Below are 25,833 nucleotides of genomic sequence, written 5' to 3'. Positions count from 1 at the left end.
AGCCGAGCTAGTATTGAGCTCGAGCTTGACTCATCCTTGAATGAGATGAGCCGAAGACCCGCTGCCTCGTGTAAAAACATTCCATGTTATCTATACAATCTCACCTTGGTAATAGAAGAAGGTTGTAGAAAGGAGGCAAATAACATGAAGAATGTTGAAACTAGTGCTCTGTTCCTGTCAAGGATTAAAATGTTCTATGCAAGAAACACAACAGGGAAGTGGAAAAAGGGATGAACAATCACATTCAGCAGTTACTAAAGGGCATGTTCATATGGGTCCAGCAAACCAAAGGTGCCCTAACTCTCCAAAAACAAAACAAAGAAGCCAAAAGTAGGATCAAAGTATTCTAACATGTGTGTGGCTGTTGTGGACTTGGATGGGGCAGGAGAGACAGGCAGCCCCTTTGAACCATGAGAGCTGAAACAAGAAAATTCACTCTAAGTTTCATTCTCTCTTATAACAAAAGAACTACAACAACAAACAAGGATTCACATGCCTCATATTCCTAAAAACAAAGAAAGAGGATGGCATAACAAGATCAAAAAAAAGAAAACAGAAAAAAACTAGAAAAGCAATTTTAAGCATCCAAAAAAATAAATAATCATGCAAATGCTGAGTTGGTCCACCACAAAAACCAAAGATGGACCATTGAAGCTAAATGTACCCCTAATTCCTTCAAAGTTCAAAGCACAACTTCAGAGAATGAAGAAAAGAAAATGAGCATGACTAAAACAAAGCGACAAGACTTGCAAGCTATTTCAAAATTTTGAAATTTCCAGTGAGTGAGGACCTAAAGGGGGCCTAGGCAGATCCCTTGCTGCTGCTCCCGCATTCATCTTCAAGAAATAAACATATATGTAAGAAAATGGGAAACATGAGAAATGTAAACAAAAGAAAATTATGAAAAAGAGGAATAAGGAGAAAGCGGCGGACGAGGAGGAGACGATGATGACGATGAGGAGGAGGGGGAGGAGGAAGAAGAAAAAGAAGAGAAAAGGATGATCTCACACTCACAGTAGGGAGTTGCAGCGAGAGGGAGACAACGAGGGGCAGTCCGGCAGAGGCGCCTTCAATATGCAGAGAAGGGGCAGTCCGGCGACGGCGCCGCAGCGAGAGCGGGGCAGTCCGACAGGTGAGAGAGGGGCAGTGGCGATAGGGAACAAAATGTAGAGAGGGGGTGGGTGAGAGAGGGGCAGTCCGGCGACGGCGTTGCAACGAGAGAGGGGCAGTGGCGATAGGGAACGGAATGCAGAGAAGCGGTGGGTGAGAGAGGGGCAGTACGGCCCGGCGCTGCAGCGAGAGAGGAGAGGGAGAGGGAAAAGGGAGAAGAGCGGTTTCGTTTTTTCTTTTGTTTTTTCGGGTTAAAAGCCTCGCTTAAAATCCTGTTGTATTGCTGCACATGAACCAGTGATTTGCATTTGCAAACCCAAACAAGGGACGAACTAATTTTTTGATTTTTGATAAGCATATAGTCAACTTCAAAAATAGTTTCATTTGTTGGTCCAAAAAAAAATTTTGTTGCAGTACGAAATATATATTACAAGAATGATGAAGGATATTTTTGCAGATTTAGAAATAACATGTACAGCTTAAGAATAGATCATAAAATGGTCATGGAACAATGTAGGTTTAGCAATACATGTTGACTACTACAGAAGATTAGAGGGAAAAAAAGGACTACCCGTCGGACATAGCCGTAGTGAAAGTGGGGAATACCCAACGCCAAATTTGCTTTGGGATGGATGAAGTTACAGAAAATAATGAAACTAGAGTGGTTTTTTGACGACTCCAGTTCCATGTTTCACTTCCCACCTGGATGAGGTGGTAGTTACCAAGTACACCAATTGCCACATCCAACTGCTCTAACTACCTTTCCAACGCTCTCCCTAGTTTAAAGTTTCAGCTGCATTCCAAACAGTCGCACAGGTGGAAGTGGTAAATCCTCAGCTGAACTGTTCAAATTATCCCGAACAACCATGTAGATTTTTGTTTTGAGAGGAACATGTGGATTTGTTAAAACCACAAAAATTGGAAATTCCTTATTTGCATCCCTAGCTGCTACCGACTGGCAGTTTCCAAACAAGGAATCATGTTTCTCTTCAGAGAAAGGCCGCTCCAACTAAGGCCTTATATTGTTGGACATTGGACCCGTTTCCCCATTATGATAAAATATAAAAAATATAATAAAGCATGCCAAGTTAATCGTCTGATCTATGAGTTATAGATGGGTTTGATTAAGTTGGATGGACAATTTTTTTGTTTAAGTAAAAAGGATATAGAGAAACTAAACATCATGTAAAATATGAAAAAACCATTTTCCCCGCAAGGTATAGTGACCATAGCTTGGCAGTACTTTCCAATATGGCAGGTCTCCCAACTTGATGATACTCCAACAAAGCAACTGATGTTCTTTCCGCTCTGAAGCTCTTACAGCCGTTAGATAGAACAGTCGGTGCATCCATGATTCTCTGAAGAAACCAGTTTCATAATACTTGGTACGGCTAACTCTTTACAAGAACATCACTACAGAATCCAAGGGCTGTGAAACCCCTGCAACAACCATCATACCTGAAGGGTCAATATGACGACGGCATTCACATTTTATTCTCTTTATGTAAAGTTGTTCAAATTTGCCACATTGAACAAAAATGCTGATAGATACTGAACAAAAATATCGTTGTCCAAACTTTGAAAAAGAATATTAACTGCTTCATTATGGGGAGCTTCCAAACTCCCCCTCTACACATAAGAACACACTTGCAAGCACATCTGCAAACAAACTGGAGAACATTTTTGGGGAGTTCTACCGACATAGGTATGGTGCCTGATTCGAACTTATGATACAATTTACAATCCGAACTGAGATACTGAAAAGAACCTGAAAATTCCAATATTTACATACACATGCCTCTCGGCATCTTTGCTGTGCAGTACCTCATTGGCTGTTTCGAACTCTCGTGCTGCAGTTCTCCTTGGTGCTTCCTAAATGGCTCCATTCTCAAAACTCATTTCTTGATCCACCCAAATGGCAGACAGTTGTGCTTAGAAAGCTGATGGAATATAGAGTAACATTTCAAAAGGCACTTGGAACGTATTCAGGGCTTGTCTGAATCTTGATTGGACGAAAGCTGATCTTCAAGTATTTCCAGCAGATCGTTGTACTCAGTGAAGGCAGGATGTGACTGGAAGATGTAACACAAAAGGCAGAAGAAATTATGATAGCTGCAATGCAGCATTAGGCTATGGATTAGCATGTACATGTAAGAGAAAACAAACCTGGAGAGTTGTGCTGTACGCTTTCCACAAGCGCATGTCGTCCTGGAAAAGATCGATCAAAACCTGCAGAAAATTAACGGGTTGCATATAAGATTGCAAATGATCCAAGGCAACAGTCTTTTTTGTCATCTCTGTACAATCAAAATTAGTTAAACCGATTGATCTAGCCAGCACAGAACTTCATTTGTGAACATAGACACAAGCCTCAAATATAGTCTCAACAGAGTCCACTTCCTAGATAAGGAACAATATCATTGTTCAGCACAAAATTTGCCATTATAGAGCTTTGCTACCTATCAACCAGCTAAATAACCACTTTAGGAATAGCAGACCCAGAATAACTTTTTCTGTGTGCTGTCTGCATCTCTCTTAGCAAACAGTGCATCAGGGTAGGAGCATCCAGAGGATATTGATTATTGGAAGCAAGCATGTTGCTGAGGAAAATGCTTATAACCGTTTAAGTTACCAGACCCAAAACTTTTGCTCAGAATAACAGTTATGCCTCCCTTGGCTTTGTATTCATTCGAACAGAGTTTGTTTCAGGCCAATGATCAATGAAATCTTGACTTCATAAAATATCCACAACAATCTTCTAAGTTTCATAACGTGAACACCTCCACCTCCCACAAAATCTCAAGTGAAACTACATATTAAAATGATATAGGAAGACAATAGAGAAGCAAAATCAAAATTTTCAGATAATAGTTAAGAAATCCGCCATTATAAAAGCTTTGACATATCAATTATCAAGGAAATCATACCTCTGCACGCCTTAAAAGAGTTGCAAGGACCACAATCCATTCCTTGAAACCTACAGTGCACATATGTGCTAGAAGAAATTCTGCATCCAAGCGACTCTGCAAAGTTCCCATTTGAAGCTGCACAGTACATAAGAAACAAATTACTTAAAGAAAAGGAGACAGAACAAGTAGCTGTTAAAATATGTATTTGTTGTGTACATATATAGTTATATATATACACATATGTATATGTATGTGAATACATATAGTTTATGTATATATATTTAATTTCTTTTCTTTTTAGAATGTATTTTAGGCTTTATGTATTTTTTATTTTGTTTGAGCGCATGATGGGCATTTGACCTAAATAATCGATGCAAGGTTGTATCTTATCGTTACCCGTATCAGTTGGACCGTATCTTATCGTATCGTAAATGTATCAGAAATTTTTAATAAAAAAATTCAAAACTTCCAAAAAAATCTAGAAAAATCAGAAAAAAATTAGCAAAAATTCTAAAAAAAATCATATCTCATAAAACAATGATGAATTGCACAAGATACAACCATAAAATCACATATGAAGGCAACTACATAATTTAAATTAATAACAAACCATGCAATAGACAACTGACAATGTAAATAAAATTCAACTACATAATTTAAATTTTAAACACAATTAAAGCCTTAACTAACAATATTAAATTCACATCCAAGTCATATTAAAATGTCATAAGTTATAACTAAACTACTAAGAGTTCATGATAACTAAAAATATTACATTTAAACAATGTCTTACATGTTGATCTTCATCTCCAAAGTTCTAAACTATAAAGATCCTAAAACTAAACTATCTTCTAGAGCCTATTTGCCAAACATTAGGATAGTATTTCCTCAATGTTGCATCCAACTGCTGCGTGATGATCTCTTCATCTTCGGCCATTTTTTAGCAATTGGGTATCATCATCATCTTCAGAACCTGGAACAATGGTTAGAAGTCCTTCATCTTTGCATTTTTGCAAAATTCTTCGAATTTCTTTTAGTTCAGTAATAACATCAACATGAAAAGTGGCAGAAATAGATGGAGAATCACATAGACGTACATTTTGATCTTGACTTGCAATATGTTGCTTAAATCTGTGTACTCCACCTCTAATAATAGCATCACACAATAGACATCTCAAATTCAATGGTGACCCTAGTCGTGGTACATCATCAATGCTTCTGCAGTATTGCTATGCAGGATCATCTCTATGACATGAATGAGAAGACGACATCGAAGGATCTAAAATAAAACATAACCAATTAAAAAACTCAATAAGAAGCAAAGAATAAGAATCATCATAAACACATTTCCTCAAAAACACTCAATAAGAAACAAAGAATAGGGATTTTGTACCTTAGCCCACTTCCTTGAGTGAAAAAATGGTGGAAATGCACTCTTACTTGATAAAACCGCAAAAGCCCTCTCTCTTGTGCACGAATTGGCCCTAAATCGATCTCACGGAACCTAGGGTGTGTGGGTTCCCTTCTAACGGATTCTAGACATATGGAGAAGCCCTCAACAAGCCTTTTAAACCCAAAATGAAAAAGACAACTTTCGGCCTTTTTCAAGTGCATCATCCGATACGGGTACAATACGCACTCGTATTGCGATACGAGTGTGTATCATATTGCAAAACCCAAAAGTAACAATACATATCGTACCATATCGTACAATACGTACAACCACGAGTCGTTGGGAGGTTATTTTGGTCTCCCGCTCTCCTTGTTACTTGTATATATATGAGAATTCTTGTCTCCTTTCATGTATGCATTTTATGCGCATTTTATTATTAATAAATTATTTATTTTTTAGATTGTTTGAGTGCCTTCTTAGCCCTTAGTGGCTTTTGTGTTTGTGCCTATTGTGGTTTGTATTTGTGCCTCTTCAGAGGTGTGTGAGCCCATTCCCTATTTCATTACATGGTATCAGAGTCTTGTGGACAAAGTGCTTGTATGTAATAAAACTGTTGATAAACAGAAATAATAAGAAAATATGAGAAGGAAGAAGAGAGGAATTATCTGGGAATCGACAGCCTCCACTATACTTTTTCTGTGGGCTGCGGTAAACCTTGATTATATTAAATAGGGTTACAACATGTTTTGTAAGGACAAAAATTCTCTGTATAGGAAAAACATATTACAACATTATAAAACACGTGAATGGATATGGATCTAATAAGGGATCCATATTCATTCATATTCTAATACCCTCCCTCAAGTTGTGCATGGGTTTGAACCATGTGCAACTTGTTTTTCAAATACCAGAAGGGATGACTTGTGAGACCTTTTGTAAACATATCGGCAACTTGGTCTTCCGAAGGCACGTAAACCGGTTCAATCTCTTTGTCTGCTATTTTTTGTCTGATGAAGTGTTGATCAATCTCAATATGCTTGGTCCGACTGTGATGGACAGGATTTAATGTGATTTGTATAGCACTTTTATTATCACACATAAGTATCAAACTTGAGATGTCCTCTCCTATCTCTGTAAGCAACTGTCTAATCCAGGTCACTTCTGCTGTGACAGTTGCCATAGATCTATACTCTGCTTTTGTGCTAGATCGTGCCACTGCCTTCTGTTTTCTGCTACTCCATGAGACCAGATTTTATCCAATAAAAACACAGTATCCTGAGACAAACCTTCTCTCATCTGGATCCCCTGCCCAGTCTGCATCTGTATATGCCAATATATTATGTTTTGGAGTTTTCCATAAAGATTGTGCATATGAGAGTCCGTCACCCACCGTGCCCTTCAGATAACGAAGAATGCGTTTAACAGCAGACATGTGACCAGTCCTCGGTTCATGCATGAACTGGGATACTTGATTAATAGAATATTCAATATCTGGTCTAGTAAAGGTAAGGTATTGTAACATACCCACTAAACTACGATACTTGGTTACATCAGGATATAATTCACCATCACAAATACTGAGCTTTTGGTTGATAATACTGGGTGTAGACAGAGGTTTGCAATCTATCATTCCTGCTTTATCCAGAAGATCAAGAGTGTATTTGTGTTGGGTTAATGACATTTTTCCACCCTGTCTGTCCACCTCTACACCGAGAAAATACCTCAGTTCACCAAGATCTTTCATTTTGAATCGCATACTCAATAAATCTTTAATTCGTTGAATATGGTCTGGAGTATTGTCAGTAATCACTATATCATCAACATATATAAGCAAGAAAACAATAGTAGTACCGTCCTTGAATATAAACAGAGAATGATCCAGTTGAGAACGAAAGAAACCATGGTTCTGAATCTCTGAGGAGAAGCTTTCAAACCATGACCTGGAGGCTTGCTTCAAGCCATATAAGGCTCGGTTTAATTTGCACACATATTCTTTTGGATTTCTATTTGCATAACCTTGGGGTTGTTCCATGTAAACTTCTTCTTTTAAATCTCCATGAAGAAATGCATTTTTAACATCAAACTGACTAAGGGTCCACCCATGTTCAATTGCTAATCCTAGTACGATGCGAATAGTTCCCATCTTCACCACTGGGCTGAATGTCTCATCATAATCTTGACCATATTCTTCAATGAAACCCTTGGCAACAAGGTGTGTCTTGTACCGTTCAATGATACCATCTAGTTTATATTTAATTTTATATACCTATTTTGAACCAACAACATTTTTATCTGGAGGGCGACCAACTATCTCCCATGTTTGACACTCATGAAGTGCCTCGATCTCTTCATTCATCGCTTCAATCCATTTGTTGGATTGGATAGCTTGACTAAAACCAAGTGGTTCTTCCTGCTTTTCAATCTTGGATAGAAAAATCTGAAAATCCATAGAAAAGTTATCATAACTAACCCACTTCTCAATAGGATGCCTTATCCTACTTGATCTTCTTGGTGCCTCTCTGTTATTAGACAATGTTACGTGTTCTCCCGCAGATATGTTTGTTTGCTCTCAGGGTCTTCTGATATAGACATTACCTTTGTATCTCAGACATTCTGTGTCTAATGCATCATCTGAAACCGTCTCACCAGGTATGCTTTCAGGGGCCATAGTAGATTGTTCTGCAGCATGTGAAATGAGTTCAGCACTTAGCCATGGGTCATACCAGTTAGCAACTGCGCCCACATGTTCACGATCATGACCTGATTCATTTCCCAGAAAACTATTTTCATCAAAAATAACATTTCTGAAAATTCTAATCTTCTTATAGACAGGATCATAACACCTGTACCCCTTGTACTTGTCTGCATAACCTACAAATTGACATACAGAAGCTTTGTCCTGAAATTTAGTTCTCATGGATTTATCAATGTGTATATAACATGTGCATCCAAAAACTCGTAGCTCATCATAATTAGGATGTGCACCATACAGAACATAATAGGGAGACTGATTTTCAAGAATAGGCATAGGAAGGCGATTTATCACATGAGTAGTAGTATGAAAGGCTTATGTCCAAATGTCAATAGGTAAGTTACAACCATGCATCATACTCATTGCACTCTCCACAATATGTCTATGCTTATGTTCGGCAATTCCATTTTGTTGTGGGGTGTACAGGCAAGAAACTCTACGATGCATCCCATTATCTTGGAGAAAATCTAAAATTTTTTTGGAGGAATACTCACCGCCCCCAACACATTGGAGGATTTGAATATTTTGGGAGAATTGAGTTTTAACGTAGGCATGAAAGCGACGAAAAATAAGGAAGACTTCTGATTTATGTTTTATAAAGAATATCCAGGTAAAGCGAGAGAAACTATCAATAAAGAACACATAGTATTTGCTTCCAGAAGAGGAAGGATTAAGAGCAGGACCCCAAACATCAGAACATATTATTTCAAAAGGCATGAAAGCTCTTTTATTTATTTGATGAAAGGGAAGTACATAACTCTTGCAGACCTGACAACTGGGACATATTTTGTCCCTCAACAATGAAGGTGAAACAGACTCTGAAATAAAACCATGAGACACTAGTTTTTCAATAAACACTCTACCACAATGACCAAGACGAGAATGCCAAAGATCTGGCTTATTGCATTTGGATATACTTAGAACATCTTTAGAAACACGATCGGACTTAGGCTTCAGGACACTGGAAGCTGGATCTTCATTGAAAATGTACATGTTTTCACGCCGCTCTCCTTTAGCGAACGTCTGCTTCGTTTGAAGATCATTGACAAAAACAGAAGTAGGAGTGAATTCCACAGATGAATTGGTAGAATCAACAAGGTTAGAAACAGAGACAATGTTTTTCTTTATATTTGATGCATGGACAACATTGGATAAAGGGATGGATGAAGACTGCGACAAAGGAATGAGGACATTGCCTACGCTTGAAATAGGGTGGTGAGTCCCATCTCCAGTTACAATATTAGATTTACCAAAATATGGGGTCAAAGTAGAGAACTTACCTGCATTTCCAGTGACATGAGCCGCTGCCCCAGAATTCATATACCAAACTCCATCATCATTCTGCTTCAAATTCAAGTTGGCCATTGCAGACAAGAGAAGATCCTTAGCATCATTGCTGACCCGAAAAGTACCTGCGGTTCCTGGTGTGGCAACATTTTTATGGTTTTGAATTTTATTACGATTTTGTGGGTTAAACCAGCAGTTAGCCTTTATATGACCACGTTTGTTACACATATAGCATGTGGGAACACTCTTTGAAGAACCGGCAGTAAAATTTGGCGTAGGTAGCAACCCATGACCACCCTGGATTTGTGCTCCTCTACCTCTGCCACGCCCCCCTCTATAGGAAAGATCGCCTCGTGTGCAATCAGTTGTCATGCCTGTAGCAAAAACATCATGCGTAGATGATTGCCCTGCTGAAGTATCAAACATGTTTTTCAAAGACATTTCATACTGAAGCAGTTTAGCACGTAAATCCTCAAAACTGGGCAGTGTAGGTAAACACAACAAAGAAGTGACAAGAACATGATACTCTGACCACAGGGCACTCAGCGATTGTTGTACTTTTTCTTTATCTGATATTGGATATCCGACAATCGCTAATTGATCTGTGATACTTTTAACTTGATTTAAAAAATCAATAATAGTTATTGATCCCTTTTTCAAAAGCTGAAATTCACGCTTGAGGAATAACACCTTAGCTTCTGATATCTGAGAGTAGGTCTGAGCTAGAGTCTCCCACAGTGTTTTAGTTGTGCAATCATCAGGAATAGAAACTAATACCTCTTGAGACAATGTGGAAGTGATATACGCGACAAGAGCCTGATCGCGCTTCATCCAGGCAACAAATGCAGGGTTACGAACAACGTTTGTCATTCCTTCTCCCTCTTTTGTTTCTTGTGTAATAAACTCTGAAGGCGCCGAAACTGAACCATCCAAGTGACCTGTAAGATCTTGACTTCGAATGAAGGGAGTGATCTGCCTTTTCCAAGTCAGGTAGTTATTTGAATTTAATTTTTCAGAGACAAGCTGCCCCAGAAAGTTGGAAGAAAGTCCAGAGTTGGCATAACTATCTATTGACAAACCTTGGAGACTCATATTGGGAAATTAAGAGGAATAAAAAATAACAGCAATAGCTTTAAAGAATTCTGAAAAGAAAACAGCAAAGTAAAAATGATGAGACTGATTTCAGATTGAATATAGGACCAGAATGAAGAAGAAAGCGTGAAATAGCCCACACGACAGAGTCGGCAGGTGAAGAAGAACAGCAGATTTAAAAAAAAAAAGAGATGCAAACAGAGAAATAGATATGAAGATGCAGATTGGAAGAAGACAGGATAGTCAGACGTTAATATAGGAAATAGATATGAAGATGAAGACAAATACAAGGAAACAGAAGTGCTTTAGGGTTTAAGAGGAAGAGAAAGATGTGACAGATCTGTTGGAATACACAGCAGATCTGAATGTGATTCAAATCTGCGATAAGACTGTTGGATATTTAGGAAACGTGAGGTAGAGAAAGAAGAAAGGAGCGACAAACCTTTGGTGAACAAAATAGAAGGAGAAGAGGACGACCAGAGGCAGATCGGAGCCTGTTGTCGAGAAGAAAAGCACGACTTTGAGGATAGAAGGAGAAGATGAGGCAGGAGGCAGATCGGCACCCGTTGACAGGAAACAGAAGACGACTTTTCACGCCCAGAGATTTGGCTGCTCTAATACCATAATAAAACTGTTGGTAAGCAGAAATAATAAGAAAATATGAGAAGGAAGAAGAGAGGAATTATCTGGGAATCGACAGCCTCCACTATACTTTTTCTATGGGCTGCGGTAAACCTTGATTATATTAAATAAGGTTACAGCATTTTTTACAAGGACAAAAATGCCCTGTATAGGAAAAACATATTACAACATTATAAAACACGTGAATTATAAAACATGTGAACGGATATGGATCCAATAAGAGATCCATATTCATTCATATTCTAATAGTATGGGCGTGAGCTCGTGGATCGCGTGATCGTGAGTTCGTGGTGTTCAAAGAGCATTGCTATCCATCACTCTTCTCTCTTTCACCTTCTATCTTTGAAGATTGTGTGCCTTGGTCTGCGTGCCATGTTACATAGAAAAGAAGAGAAGGAAAAGAATGGGAGACAATCTAGAGGTCGTAACCCAGGCTAGGACGTCACCTCTTTCTTATAATGAATGATAAAATATTGGGTACAATTACAAATTTGTCCTTTAATATAGTACAAATTTACAACACATTACACAAGGGAGAAAAGACAAAAAAGACCCTCATACGTGAGTTCTAACAACCCCCCTCAAACTGTGCATGGGTCTTGAATAACCATGGACAGTTTGCTCTTAAGAAACCAATATCGCAAGAGAGCAGTTTGATGAATAGATATGCTACTTAATCTTCACCCCGGAAGAACAACAGATGAATTTCTCGACTCTATACCTTTTCGTGGACAAAATGCTGATCAATTTTCATATGTTTCATCTTCCCATGTTGGACCATATTGGTGGCAATAGCTACTGAACTCTATTATCACAAAAGAGAAGTCTTTGATGTAGATTAATTAGCAAGTGTCTAATCCATAATACTTTTGTTGTTACGGCTGCCATTGCTCGATACTCCTCTTCAGTGCTAGACCGTGCAACAGTCTTTTGTTTTCGGCTAGACCAAAATACTAGATGCTGACCTAAGAAAATTGCATATCCTGTGATGGATCGTCTGGTGGAGAGATCACTGGCACAGTCTGCATCAAAGTAGGCAAGAACTACAAGTTTCAATCCATCATGGTGGCTAGAAGTATCCTTTTTGTAGACAAGACCACCGTTGATCGTGCCTTTCACATAACGAAGAATTTTTGTAGTCGCCTGACTGCATAAAAGTCGAGACTTGATTTGTGGCATATGCTAAGTCAGGCCTCATGAAAATAAGATACTGGAAAGCTCCCGCAAGGCTCTGGAACTGCTCTGGGTGTGGTAACACAGGATCTTGTGGATTATCATCAGTCAACTCTACACTGACTGCAATGGGAGTCTGTGTTGGTTTGTAGTCCACCATACTGAAACGAGAGAGAATATCCATGGCATACTTTCGCTAAGATAAAATAAGAGAGTTGCTGGTTTGGTCAACTTCTATGCTAAAAAAATACCTTAAAGGACCTAATTCCTTCATGCAAAACCGTTTGCTGAGCATGGATTTCAGCTTTATGATTCTTCCTGGATCACTGCCTGTAATAACAAGAACATCTCCGTAGATAATAATGACAGTAATGTGAAATTTATCCAAATGAACAAATAACAAGTAATCACATTGGCTTCGAATGAAGCCTAAAGAAAAGTTTCAAACCATGCACGAGATGCCTCTTTAAAACTATATATAGCCTTCTTTAAATGAAGCATTGTGGTCTTAGTATCTGCCTCAGGGTACCCAGGTGGGTGTTCCATATACACTTCTTCATGTAAAGTACCGTAAATAAATGCATTTTTCACATCCATTTGACTAAGACTCCACCCATAAGTAGTAGCAAGTGATAAAACAACATGAATGGTACCCAATCTCACTACAGGGCTAAACATCTCATCAAAATTCAAGCCATGTTCTTGGGTATACCTTTTTGCCACCAGCCTTGCCTTATACCGCTCAATGCTGCCATCGGCAGCCAACGATGTTTTTATTTTCTGGTATGGGCACTACTTCCCAAGTGTGACATTCATGAAGAGCAAAAATCTCCTCGTTCATGGCTTCAATCCATTTAAGATTATGTCTAGCCTCATGATAAAATTTAGGTTCTTGACTAGAATCAATAGATGCCACAAAAATTTGAAACAGCAGAAAATGAATCATAGCTCACCCATCGCTGAAGAGGGTGCCTAACCCTGAGATCTCATGAGCTGATTTGTTTGTGGTATATCTGCTGATTCAACTGCAGTATGTGAGGAATATTCCAACAAAGTCGAAGTAGGATCGGCATGAGTAATTTGATCAACAGTAGTAGACTGATGTCTATGATATACCTGTGGATAATAGGTGACAGTGGCATGAGGCCTTGGTTGATCAGCAGCTGTAATTGCTATAGTTGAGTTAGAAACTGCGTTGTGAACAACACATTCAGTTTGTTCCATAGCAGTACTTGCCGGCCCACCATCTGCTGAATTTTCTGGACATGATTGTACACTTGTTGGCCAGAAAATTGAGGGTTGTTCACGACTGGCGTGGCTGCTATCATTGTAATTAATATCAAACTCATTTTCATGAAATGTGACGCGCATTGAGATGATCAATTTAACAGTGGCAGGATTGTAACACCGATATCCTTTGTATATATATCATTGTATCCAACAAATTTGCATACATGTGCCTTAGGCAAGAACTCATCAGGTAGTGAATTGTGAACATGCACGAAACATCTACTTCCAAAAGTCCTTAAAAGAGAATAATAAGGTTGTTGCTCATGTAGCATAAAATAAGGAGAATGCCCTCCAAGAGAGGTGAGTGGCATGTGGTTAATAAAAAGAATTGTCATGTGAAAAGCCTCAGGACCATAAACTCATTTGTATTTTGGATTCCTCTATAAGAGTGAGTGTTGTTTCAGATATATGCCGGTGTTTTCTTTCAGCAACACCATCATGCTGAGAGATCCTTTGGCAAAACAACTCGCGTTTTATTCCATTATCATCTAAATACCTATAAAATGCCATGGACGCATATTTACCGCCACCATCACTACGGAAACACAATATTTTATAGAAAAACCAATTCTCAACAAGAACTTTAAACTTTTGAAAGACGGATAACACTTGGTCTTTGGATTTCAAAAAATAGATCCAAGTGCAAAGAGTAAAATCATCTACTAAAATTACATAGAAACGAGATTTAGACAAAAAGACATCATGGGTGCAGGACCCCAAACATCAGAATGAATTAATTCTAGAGGAAATGAAGCTCTTTTATTAGAAATACTGAAAGGGAGCTCATGTCTCTTATAGACTCGACACTGAACACATGACATAGAACGCACAACGGTCTTATTCTTGAAAGAAATAAGCCCTTTATTACATAAAATCTCAAGAAAGGTAGAATTGCAGTGACCCAATCGCTTGTGCCACATGTAAAAATGTTCACGAAGAGACAATCCACATCCAAGCACTAATACTTTATAAAAGATGTGCTCAAATGTATTCAAACAACACTTGAACAAATACGCATACAAGCGTAAAATAATCAAACATGCACAAAGGCATGTGATGAATGCATTAACCAAAAAGGAAATGCTTGAGACTCTCAAGCTTATTTTTACAAAGGGGGAGCACCCCTATATATACACATCCACACAAGAGGAGCCAACATGGGTTTTGGCAATATAAATTGCACTTTTATTATCGCAGTATAACTTTGTTAGTTCTCCAATGTAAACTCACATATCTTCTAGAAGACGCCGAATCCATACAATTTCCATGGTGGTGGACGCCATGGCTCTAAATTATGCTTCGGTGGAAGACAAAGAGACCTTCTGCTGCTTTTTACATCTCCAGAAAATCAATGATTCTCCTAAGAAAACACAGAAACCAGTGATGGAGTGACGATTATTAGGGTCACCTCCCCAATCTGAGTCAGTATAGGCAATTAACTTTAATTCATAAGAAGACAAAAATACTCTCTTATTTACAGTTCCCTTAAGATATCTGATGATGCGAAGAACAGCACTCATGTGAACCGTTGTAGGAGCATGTTAAAATTGACTGGTAATGTGGATCGCATGTGACAAATCAGGTCGAGTGATGCTAAGATACATCAACGAGCCTACCAGTTGCCTGTAAGGAGTGGGGTCGGTCAGAGGAATCCCGTCATCAATCTTCATTTTTTAGCCCACTGTTTTAGGAGTTTCGCAAATTTTGTCATCGAAAATTTTTGACCTGTCAATAATCTCACAAGCAAGTTTAGCTTGAGATAGAAAATAACCACGTTGAGAGTGAGCAACCTCAATTCCAAGGAAATATGTTAGAAAACCTAAGTCTGACATTTCAAATTTCGAAGTCAAGACGGATTTAATACCCTTGACTCCTTGAAGATCATCACCTGTGATTAACATATCATCAACATAAAGTAATAATATCACAATCCCTACATCAGATTTTCTAATAAATAATGCAGTATCAGTATAACAGGAAGAAAAACCATTTTCTAACATTACATTGTTAAATCTGTCATACCAGGCTTTCAGAGCCTGTTTCAAACCATAGAGGGCTTTCCGAAGGCGAAGAACTTTATCTTTAGGAATTTTCATGCCTGGTGGGGCATCCATATAAACTTTTTCATTAAGATCACAATTTAAAAAGGCATTTTTTACATTCATTTGAAAAATGTTCTATTTTTTAATAGACGCAATAGTGATAAGATATCTGACTGTAACCATTCGGGCTACAGGAGCAAACGTTTCTTCATAGTCGATGATATATTCTTGGCCATACCCTTTTGCGACTAAGCGAGCCTTATAGCTCTCCAGAGATCCATCGCTCTTAGGCTTAACTTTAAATACCCAACGACAACCTATAGTTTTCTTTCCAACAGGTAGAGTTTGCAATTCTCATGTCTCAGCTTTCCTAAGAGCTTTGAGTTCATTTTCCATAGCTTCTAGCCAATCTACACATTTTTAGGCTTCTTCAAAGTTTCTTGGTTCAAAGTAAGAATGAATGGCACAAAGACAAGCCCTATATCCGGGTGAAAAAGAGTCAAAAGATACAAATCGAGTTGGAGGTCTCCTATTTCTTTCAGATCGTCTGTGATCATAAGCAGGAACAGACTCATCATATTGCTCAATAGCACTTCTGAAAGTATCTCGATTTCTGCGAGAATAGGTTATTGGGTCATTTGAGATTCTATCTCCTTGAATATTGTGTGAGTTAAATTCTTCAATATCTACTTCATTTTCATAATCATGGTTTGATGATATTTCATCATCACTAGACATATCATCATTACTAGACAGTAAGTCAAATAAGAAAGAATAATCAACATTTTCGTGGTGAAAAATATTTTTTTCAAAGCCACTCTCATTATCCAAGAATGTCACATTTCTTGAGGCGTATAACTTATCATTTCTAGGATCGTAACATCGAAATCCTTTTTGAGTTTCGGAATATCCAAGAAAGGCGCACGTAATAGCCTTAGGAGAAAGTTTATCATTCTTATCTGTAAGAATAAAACATTTGCAACCAAAGACTCGTAACCTGTTATAATCAAGTTCCATTTTATATAAAACTTCAAAAGGAGAAATTTTACCTAAATTCCTAGATGATAAACGATTTATAAGATACACAGAAGCAAGAGCCGTCTCGGCCCAAAAGTTTTTAGGAATATTTTGGGATATAAGAAGTGTTCGAGTGGTTTCAATGATATGCCTATGTTTTCTTTCGGCCAACCCATTTTGTTGAGGGATTTTAGGACAAGACCATTGGTGAACAATACCACTATCTTCAAGATACTTCTTGAATTCATTGAAGAGATATTCTCCTCCAGAATCACTTCTGAATATCTTAAGATTACTGTTAAATTGATTCTTAATCATCACATAAAATGATTTAAAACATGAAAAAACTCCATGCTTATGTCTAAGAAAATAAATCCAAAAGTACATAGAAAAGTCATCCACAAAAATCACATAGTAGGAAAATCCTCCTTTTGAAAGAATTGGTGTCGGTCCCCAAACATCGGAATGAATTATTTCGAAAGATTTAGAAGTAAACATAGATCTTTATTCAAAAGGCATACTTTTCATTTTTCCAAGAATACAATCATTACAAGAGAATGTATTTTTACAAAGATTTTTAGCAAAATGTAAATAAGATAACTTGGTGATGTTAGGATGACCAAGTCTTTTGTGCCAAATATTTATATCCTTATGTCTAGCAACATTACAAAAAGAATTTTTTGGAACTTGAAGAGAGTCCATATAGTATAAGTCTCCCTTCCTAAAGTCTTCCCCAATCAATTTCCCGGACCGGCAATCCTGTATTAAACATTTATCAGAAGAAAATTTAATATTGCATCTCTGGTCCGAGAGTTGAGAAACAGAGAAGGTTCAAGTTTAATTTAGGTATAAATCTAATTTTTGGAATACAAAAATCTTGAGTTTCAAAATTACCTATGCCTTTAATTTCAAGAGAAGTCACATCCGCAGTAGAAACAAAAGATGGAAAAATATTTTTCGAATAATCGGAAAGAGAATACATGTTTAGGGACATATGAAAAGACGCACCTGAATCCAAAAGCCAAGAAACTTTACCTGGAGGGGAAACGGTAGAGACGGTAGCACCGGAGGTGGCTCCCTTGAGGAGAGGTTGGAGAGCTTTCACTATTTGATTTAGTGAAAGAGATCAATTTGAAGATGTCTCCTCCTTTTGCGGTATACCAGTGGTCGACATGGCTAGAAGTTTCTTCCACTTAGGGCATATGGGTTTGATATGCCCCGGTTCTTTACAAAATTGGCAAATAATCTTGCTATAGTCCTTCCTTCCTCCTTGTCCACTATTTCCCCCTTGATTTTGAGTTTTAAAATGCGGAGGACGATAGGTTCTTACATTATTTCTAGGCTTAGACACCGCATTGACCCCATCATTGTCTTCATAGTTAGAGGGGACCGCAAGCACATTTGACCCTTGCTTACTTATACCCATACGGGTTTCTTCACCACTTAATTTGGTGAGAACATCCTCAAGAGAAGGAGGAGTGAAAGATGACAAAAGAGAAGACCTTATTTGCTCAAATTCGGGCCTTAGCCCATTCAAAAAATTGAAGAAACGATCTTCTTCTAGTTGTTTGTGACGAAGTTCAATCGCTTCTCCACTGTATTTTGGTTCGAGCATGGCAAGCTCGTCCCAAATGCAAGAAAGATCGGCGAAGTATTCTCTAACGGTCATGTCACCTTGGAGAAGAGTAAGAGCCTTTTTTTGAAGGTAGTATTTATGGGATAAATCCCTTGACGTATAAATTTTTTCAAGATAATGCCAAGCTTCCGAAGCTTTCTTGAACTTAATAATATTGACATTAATTTTAGTTTCAACCGATGAAAAAATCCAAGAAAGAATCTTGAAATTTTGCATTTCTCATTCATCGTGCTTCTTAGAATAATCCTCAAGAGCTTTGGTTCTTTCGTCCCCTTCAAGGATCTTGATTTCACCTTCCGTTATCATGGTGATTTTTTGTTCTGGTTCCGGGATTGTGCCTTGCACATAACCCCAAAGACCCTTCCCTTTTATATGAGCCTCCATGTTCCCGGCCCAAACGTGATAGTTGGAGCCATTTAGTTTTAAACCGAGAGCAAAATGAGACTCTTTTTCACCCATTAGAGAGAGATGGAAGAAGAAATACGTACCAAAGTAAGATTTTTAGATCTTACTTGTCGCAAAGCTCTTCTAAAATATTGGAGGAAGAGAATCCACCACTTCAAACTTCAAAACACCAAAGACAAGCTTTTTGAGGCACTCAAAAAACGAAGAATCCCACGATCTTCTATCTTCAACCTTGCTCTGATACCATGTAAAAATGTTCACGAAGAGACAATCCACATCCAAGCACTAATACTTTATAAAAGATGTGCTTAAATGCACTCAAACAACACTTGAACAAATACGCATACAAGTGTAAAATAATCAAACATGCACAAAGGCATGCGATGAATGCATTAACCAAAAAGGAAATGCTTGAGACTCTCAAGCTTATTTTTACAAAGGGGGAGCACCCCTATATATACACATCCACACAAGAGGAGCCAACATGGGGGCTCCCAAAGGAGTCATTGGGAGCCCCCAACGGTCACATTTGTGACCGTTGGGGGGCCCCAACGACTCTATTGGGAGGCCCCCAATGACTCTATTGGGAGGCCCCTAATGTGGTTAAAAAAACAAAAAATAAAAGATAAAAAATAATAAAAGAAAAAGAAAAAGTTAAGAAAATAATTACAAGCATAATTCCAAAGGGAATATGCGTAAAAGAGAAAATTACAGAAATATCCTTTCGGGTATTATAATAAAAAAGATATATATATATATATATGTAATGAAATTTGGAGTTACATTTTAACAAGACATCATTATTGAAGACAACTTCATCTGATACTAGAATTTGAGAACAATCATCGGGAGCTTCATTGATGACGTACAAAGCTCCGCATCTCTTTCCTTCAACGAGGTTCCACTTCGTGTGAATGTCCTTCACAAAGACAAAAGAAGAAGAGAAAGAAATACAGGAGTCAGATTGATCAGTAAGTTGAGACCCAGAAACAAGGTTACGCTTAATATTAGGAACAAGAATCATATTTGAAAGATGAAAAGGATAATTTGGAGTGTGAATGTTGGCAGTTCCAATGTGGGTGATGGAATGGGTTTTTCATCACCAATGACTATTTTTCCATTACCGTGATAAGGAATAAGGTTTGTGAGTTTACCAGCGTCACCTGTGACATGATGTGCTGCACCCAAATCTAGAAATCAAGCACTGGACTATGAGATCTGAGGTATGGTAGGAATTGTCCATGTGGACCAATATGAACTCACAAGCCATGGAGATCTGATAGGAGTCATGTGTTGTTGATATTGCCCTATTGTCCATGGTGAACCATAAGAATTTCCAGTGCCATGCATGCCAACCTGAGAAAACGATGCACTCAAGGTATCCATATCATGATTCTGTCCCAAAAGAACAGAAGATATGGGCTCAACAGCTGTATTAAAAGCTGTTGATCATGGACTTCTTCCCCTAGTCATTCTGTTGGCCTATGGTGCAAAATGACAAAAATGCATTGGATAAGTAACTGTGAAAGGACGGTATGATGAAAACATATTTTAAGTAGCAATTGGAACACGAATGTCCCCGTTTTTCACACATCTGACATGTCACATTCTAACGATTCCCATTTGTATTGGGAACATTGGGATTAGGAAGAATCCCTACAGCCCTATTATCATACTGATTTTTGCCACTTTCACATCCACGGTTTGAGGTGACAGCCACCATCACCTCATGATTCAGATGAAAATCCTCCTTTGTTGAGATGTCGAAGTAGGATTCAAACTCAAGTAACATGGACCTAAGTTTGTCAAGGTTACCTCTTTTCTCGAGACCCATATACATAGCTTTGAACCTATTATAATCATCACCCAATCCACGAAGAGTCTGGTTGCACACGTCTTCATCCGTCACAAGGCTACCTATAGCTGCCAATTGAGCTGTAAAGTACTTCACTCAATCAAGAAATTGCCATGCTGCTACTTCCTCTCTTGAATGATCCAAACTCAAATTTAAGGTGATACCCTTTAGGAGTACATATTTGCTCACACCACCTATGCAATACTTCTCAAAGTTTTTGCATTGTTACCCCTGTTGGAGTATGTAGAAGAACCTACCTCGAAAGTGTTGCCATGATAAATGTCACTATCGTCTGATCATTTTTTAACCAAGTAATATAATCAGGATTCTTAATATAAATTGTCTGCTCAGAATGCACAGTTTCATCGGGAGGAAGACGAGACCATTATATTCGGGAAAAGATTGTGGGTTCCAAAGGCTCTCAGAGAAGAGCTGATGAGTGAAGCCCACAAATCAAAGTATTCCTTTCATCCTGGTAGCACCAAGATGTTCAAAGGCTTATAGAGGACTTTTTGGTGGAACGGGATGAAACGGGACGTGGCAGATTTGGTGTCTCGTCTTACTTGCCAGCTATGTCACATGGGTGCGGGTGCGGTTGTTAGGAAAACCACGAGCAAGAAACAACCAAGAGGAAACAAAGAACAAGAACGATCAAAACAAAACACAAGAAGAACACAGATTTACGTGGAAAAACCTCTCCTTAAATCCGAGAGAGAGTAAAAAACCATGGCCGCCCAGAGAGAAATCTTATTACTCTTTTCCAATAGTTATAAGATGGGGAAAGAAAAGCGAGAATATAAACAAGGCAAGGGAGACAACCCTAACCCTAACCAAATCGGGTCTGATCCACTGGAAACCGGGTCCCAAACATAAGTCCAAAAAAAAAATTCTTCGGGGGGGGGGGGGGGGGGCTGCCCCCCTATAACCCCCCGCCAGGGGCGGCCCCCCAGGACCCCCGCCTGGGTAGTCTCATTTTTAATAATGGATAGAAGTCAAAAGTACAAATAATTTGGTACCTTTTGTTCAATAAGTTCAAGCCCCGAAGCAAAATTTTCAAGGCGAGCAGATCCACACCTTTCTCGCTGCAGATATTCCTGCATTACACCAAATTACTATAAGAATAAATCTGAATCACGATCAAATGGTAGCAACTTGGAAAGGGTAACTGAGATTTATACCACTAGATCAAACTGAGTTCCCTTTACAAATGCAACAAGCTTGGAAAGTTCTCTTCCTGACATTAGATAGCCAGCGTGGCTTTCAAGAATGTTTCTAACAGAAGTGATATGTGCACATTGCTCTTTGGATAAGGAGCTGGTAACATAAAACATAGTCAAAGACGAACAAAAATCTCTCGCTATGGAAACTTCAAATCTATGACAAAGAGTCAAAGACATCAAAAAGGAATAAAATATCACATAGCACATATCAAGATTAGTTGAATAAAAACCCTCGAAGGCATAAAGTAAGAAAACATCAAGAAATAGTAAAAGTTGAACATCATGTAGTTTTACCACCATAAAATACATACCTTTTTAGTTCAGATGACTGCCTCCAGTAACTTGCACGGAAGATAAAAGAACCCAAGAATTTTGGTGACAATCTGTCAGATTCTGATGTGACATGCTCGTAGTCCCTTCCAGATCGCAGCAAAAACCTGACCTGTCATGGGAAAATGCAAGATGAAGTCCAGAAAGGTCATATACCAGAAAATAGTAGACACATAATAAGACGCAAACACATACCAGCTCCCCAGCAAGTTCATACAATGATTCATCTAGAGTTGCCTGTAATGCATTAGAACAATAATTATACATTTATCTACATACAACTAAGAATACCAAAATTAGCCCATCAAGAACTCGTTGAAATGCATTGAAACGTTTACCTGCAATAAGCGGAGAGCACTATACTGGCTAACAGAAGAACCTTCAAGTTTAGCAATTACCTGAGAAAAAGAAGCTCTGATTAATTATAATACCAACTCCAGGAGGCATTGCAACAGTACTACATAGAAGCATAACCAAGAAATCTAATTAGTAGACAAATAACTTCATAAAATCTTAACATAGGCAGGTGCCAACCTGAGAGGCATGGCAACAGTGCTACGTAGAAGCACAACCAAGAGATCTGCTTAGTGCATGAATTATTTCATACTATTCTAAAATCTTAAGTGCAAATATCTTAACTAGTCTCTTTTGGTTAAAATGAGGAATAAAAAATCTTTTTTTTTATTGATGATGAACCCACCAAGATTGAGCACTAATTGGCCCCACCAATAGTGGTAATCCCCAAGAACGAGAGAGTTCATACTGTTAGAAATCATGGATTCCTCCTGTCATACACAAGACTCAGCACAGGTGGAAGGGAAAACACGTGAGGGCTGCAGAATCCTCAATCAGAGGCTGCGGTATTGGGCTTCCCATTAAATACACTGTTACAATTACTAGGGTACGAAAATACCCATCATACAACAAAGGTAATTTACAATATGTCATTAATGCTATTAATGAACATGTGCTGAAATCTGTAATTAGATAAACACGAATTGGGTTTGGATAAGATCCAAACCCAGTTCGTGAATGATGACTTCTTTTCATCCTCCCTCAAGTTGTACATGGTTTTGAACCATGAACAACTTGCCCTTCAACATCCAGAATATGTCATTGATAAGCCCTTTGGTAAACAAGTCAGCAACTTGATCAGTAGTCCGAACAAATTCTGGTTCAATTTCCTTCTCTTTGACTTTTTGTCTTACAAAATGTTGATCAATTTCAATATGCTTGGCACGACTGTGGTAGATTGGATTGAATGACATGTTGATGGCACTTTTATTGTCACATAAGAGAATACATTTAGATATTGATTCTCTTACTTCTGTCAATAGATGTCTGATTCATGTTACTTTAGTTGTAGCAGCTGCCATTGATCTATATTCAGCTTCTATGTGTGACCTGGCAATAGCCCTTTGTTTCCTACTACTCCACGAGATAAGATTTAGGCCAACGAAAAGACAATATCCTGAGACTGACCTACGCTCATTTGGATCTCCTGCCCAGTCTGCATCTGTGTAAACAAGAAGTTCATGACTGTGACGTTCACTCATACTCTTTCTGTACAAAAGACCATCCCCAATAGTTTCCTTCAAATATCGGAGAATACGTTTAACAGCTTCCATATGTCCAATACGTGATTCATGCATGAATTTGTAAGAATGGCCCACGTGATTCATCTATGCAAAAAGTAAGGGTGAGGAATGAGAGAGAGAGAGAGATGCGGCAGCAAAAGGGGGACTTCTTCTCATTTTTTTTTTGGATCTGATGACGGGAGTTGTCTAAGATCATTCCCTTCTTGTTTTGATCTGAGCGCCTGGGCTCTCAGATTCGCACACTTCCCTGTGTTCCCCACTGTCCCGCCATAGACAGTCCCCATTCAGGATAAGGGTTAAACCTGAATTGTTTCTGCAAAAGGTCAGCTGTTTTAAAAGTCATCTAGTCTTCGCAACGAGACACCCAAGATCAATCCATTTTCAAGCTTTAAGAAATCCCCCTTCTTCCTTTTGCAAACCCCTCTCGGATTTATTGTGGAAAATTCGAAGGTCCCATCATGGTTTCTTCATTTGAGGATTCTGTTTGTTGCCCCTTTCAGGTTAAGGATCAAGCCTGAACCTCGTTTTTTCACGAGGTATCGTTCCCTTTCAGGTTAAGGGTCAAGCCTGAACCTCGTTTTTCACGAGGTATCGTCCCCTTTCAGGTAGGTTAAGGGTCAAGCCTGAACCTCGTTTTTCTACGAGATATCGTCCCTTTCAGGTTAAGGGTCAAGCCTGAGCCTCGTTTTTTCATGAGGTATCGTCCCCTTTCAGGTTAAGCCTGAGCCTCGTTTTTCCATTCAGGTTAAGGGTCAAGCTTGAATCTCGTTCTTCCATGAGGTATTTTTTTTCGTCCTATTCAGGTTAAAGGCTAAGCCTGAGCCTCATCTCGATGAGGTGAATCTTCTTCTTTATTGTTCATTCCATATCTACCACTATCATCTGAGTCTATTCTTTCATACCCGGTCAGATTCTTCTAACTGGAGCATTTTTATAGTCCAAATTTGACGTGTTTTTCTTTGCCACTAAGCTCGGCTTTCAACCGGCTTAGTAGCAAAGAGGGGCATTTGTAAACACCCCAAATTTTCACCCTCATCCAGTGTTTACATTTCATGTGTCATTGCATATCACTGCATGCATTTGACATGTCATTTCATTGCATTGCATGTCATTGCATCCCATTATCGAGATCCAGAACTCCTGTTTTCAAAATATTAAATCCAGATTCAAGTTTTAAAAACCTTTCTTTCGAAATCAATTTCAAAACCTGGGTTTTAAATCGACATTTTTTTGCCATTTGCCAACCCCCAAGATCTTATTTAGAAATGTTTTCCTTAGAAAACAATTTGGATTCATTTGAAACTCAATTTCAATTGATCTCAATTCTCAGATGAAGCCCATTTAGATAGTGTCACTTCTAAATTCTTTCATTCGTCAACTCCATTCTGATTTTAAACCAGTTATGGTCATATCCTTGCACATTTCTGTCATTTTGGTCAAAATTTTAGAGTCCTAGTTGGATTAGGACTCTTTTTCCAGAGTCCTAGTCGGATCAGAACTCTACCTTTTACTACCCTTTTTACCTTTTTGAGAAAACCTATCAAAATCTTTTGTTTTGGCCAAAATCCCAGAGTCCTAGTTGGATTAGGACTCTTTTTCAAGAATCCCAGTCGGATTAGGACTCTTCTTCAGAGTTTCAATCGGATTAGGACTTTATCTTTCGTAGCTATTTTCAATCAAATCTTTTAAAATCTTTCGAAAGGAGTCAAAAACTTAGAGTTTTAGTCAAACCAGAACTTTATTCAAAGAGTCCCAGTTGGATCAGGACTCTGACCCTGATTTCAATTTTGAGAGAATCTTGCCAAAATCTCTTTATTTATCTTTTCAAATTTCAAAATTATTACACCTTTATCATAGAACTTCAAAATTCTGGGATTTTATCCCAGAGTCCTGATCGAATCAGGACTCTATCCTGAGTTCATTTTTTCACTTCATTTTCATTAGTTTTCAAAAGTTCCTTTTAAAATCTCTTCATTTGTTTTTTAGAAAACCAAAAATTCTCGGAGTTCTAGTCGAATTAGGACTCTTCCTCAGAGTCCTAGTCAGATCAAGACTCTGAACCGAACTTCAATTTTATCTTAT

General features: G+C 38.3%; 1 protein-coding gene across 2 annotated transcripts in view; it reads right to left on the bottom strand.

Annotated features, from left to right (window-relative positions):
• Nucleotides 1–2,572: 2,572 nt before the first annotated feature.
• Nucleotides 2,573–25,833, bottom strand: part of LOC149836957 (uncharacterized) — an 80,085-nt gene continuing 56,824 nt past the window's right edge. For both annotated transcript variants that reach the window (XM_090005696.1, XM_090005697.1), the window contains 8 exons: nt 22,492–22,551; nt 22,349–22,390; nt 22,135–22,265; nt 21,782–21,917; nt 21,620–21,697; nt 4,038–4,154; nt 3,277–3,339; nt 2,573–3,182 (listed from right to left, as the gene is read on the bottom strand). In XM_090005696.1, coding sequence (XP_089861822.1) covers nt 3,096–3,182; nt 3,277–3,339; nt 4,038–4,154; nt 21,620–21,697; nt 21,782–21,917; nt 22,135–22,265; nt 22,349–22,390; nt 22,492–22,551 — 714 coding nt within the window. In that variant the 3' untranslated portion in view covers nt 2,573–3,095. The remainder of the gene's footprint in view (nt 3,183–3,276; nt 3,340–4,037; nt 4,155–21,619; nt 21,698–21,781; nt 21,918–22,134; nt 22,266–22,348; nt 22,391–22,491; nt 22,552–25,833) is intronic.

Source organism: Nuphar pumila, chromosome 5, assembly GCF_984573655.1.
Source record: "Nuphar pumila chromosome 5, dmNupPumi1.hap1.1, whole genome shotgun sequence".
In the NCBI taxonomy this organism is placed as follows: domain Eukaryota; kingdom Viridiplantae; phylum Streptophyta; class Magnoliopsida; order Nymphaeales; family Nymphaeaceae; genus Nuphar; species Nuphar pumila.
Note: the sequence above shows the minus strand (reverse complement) of the source record. Positions and strands in the feature narration are given on the sequence as shown.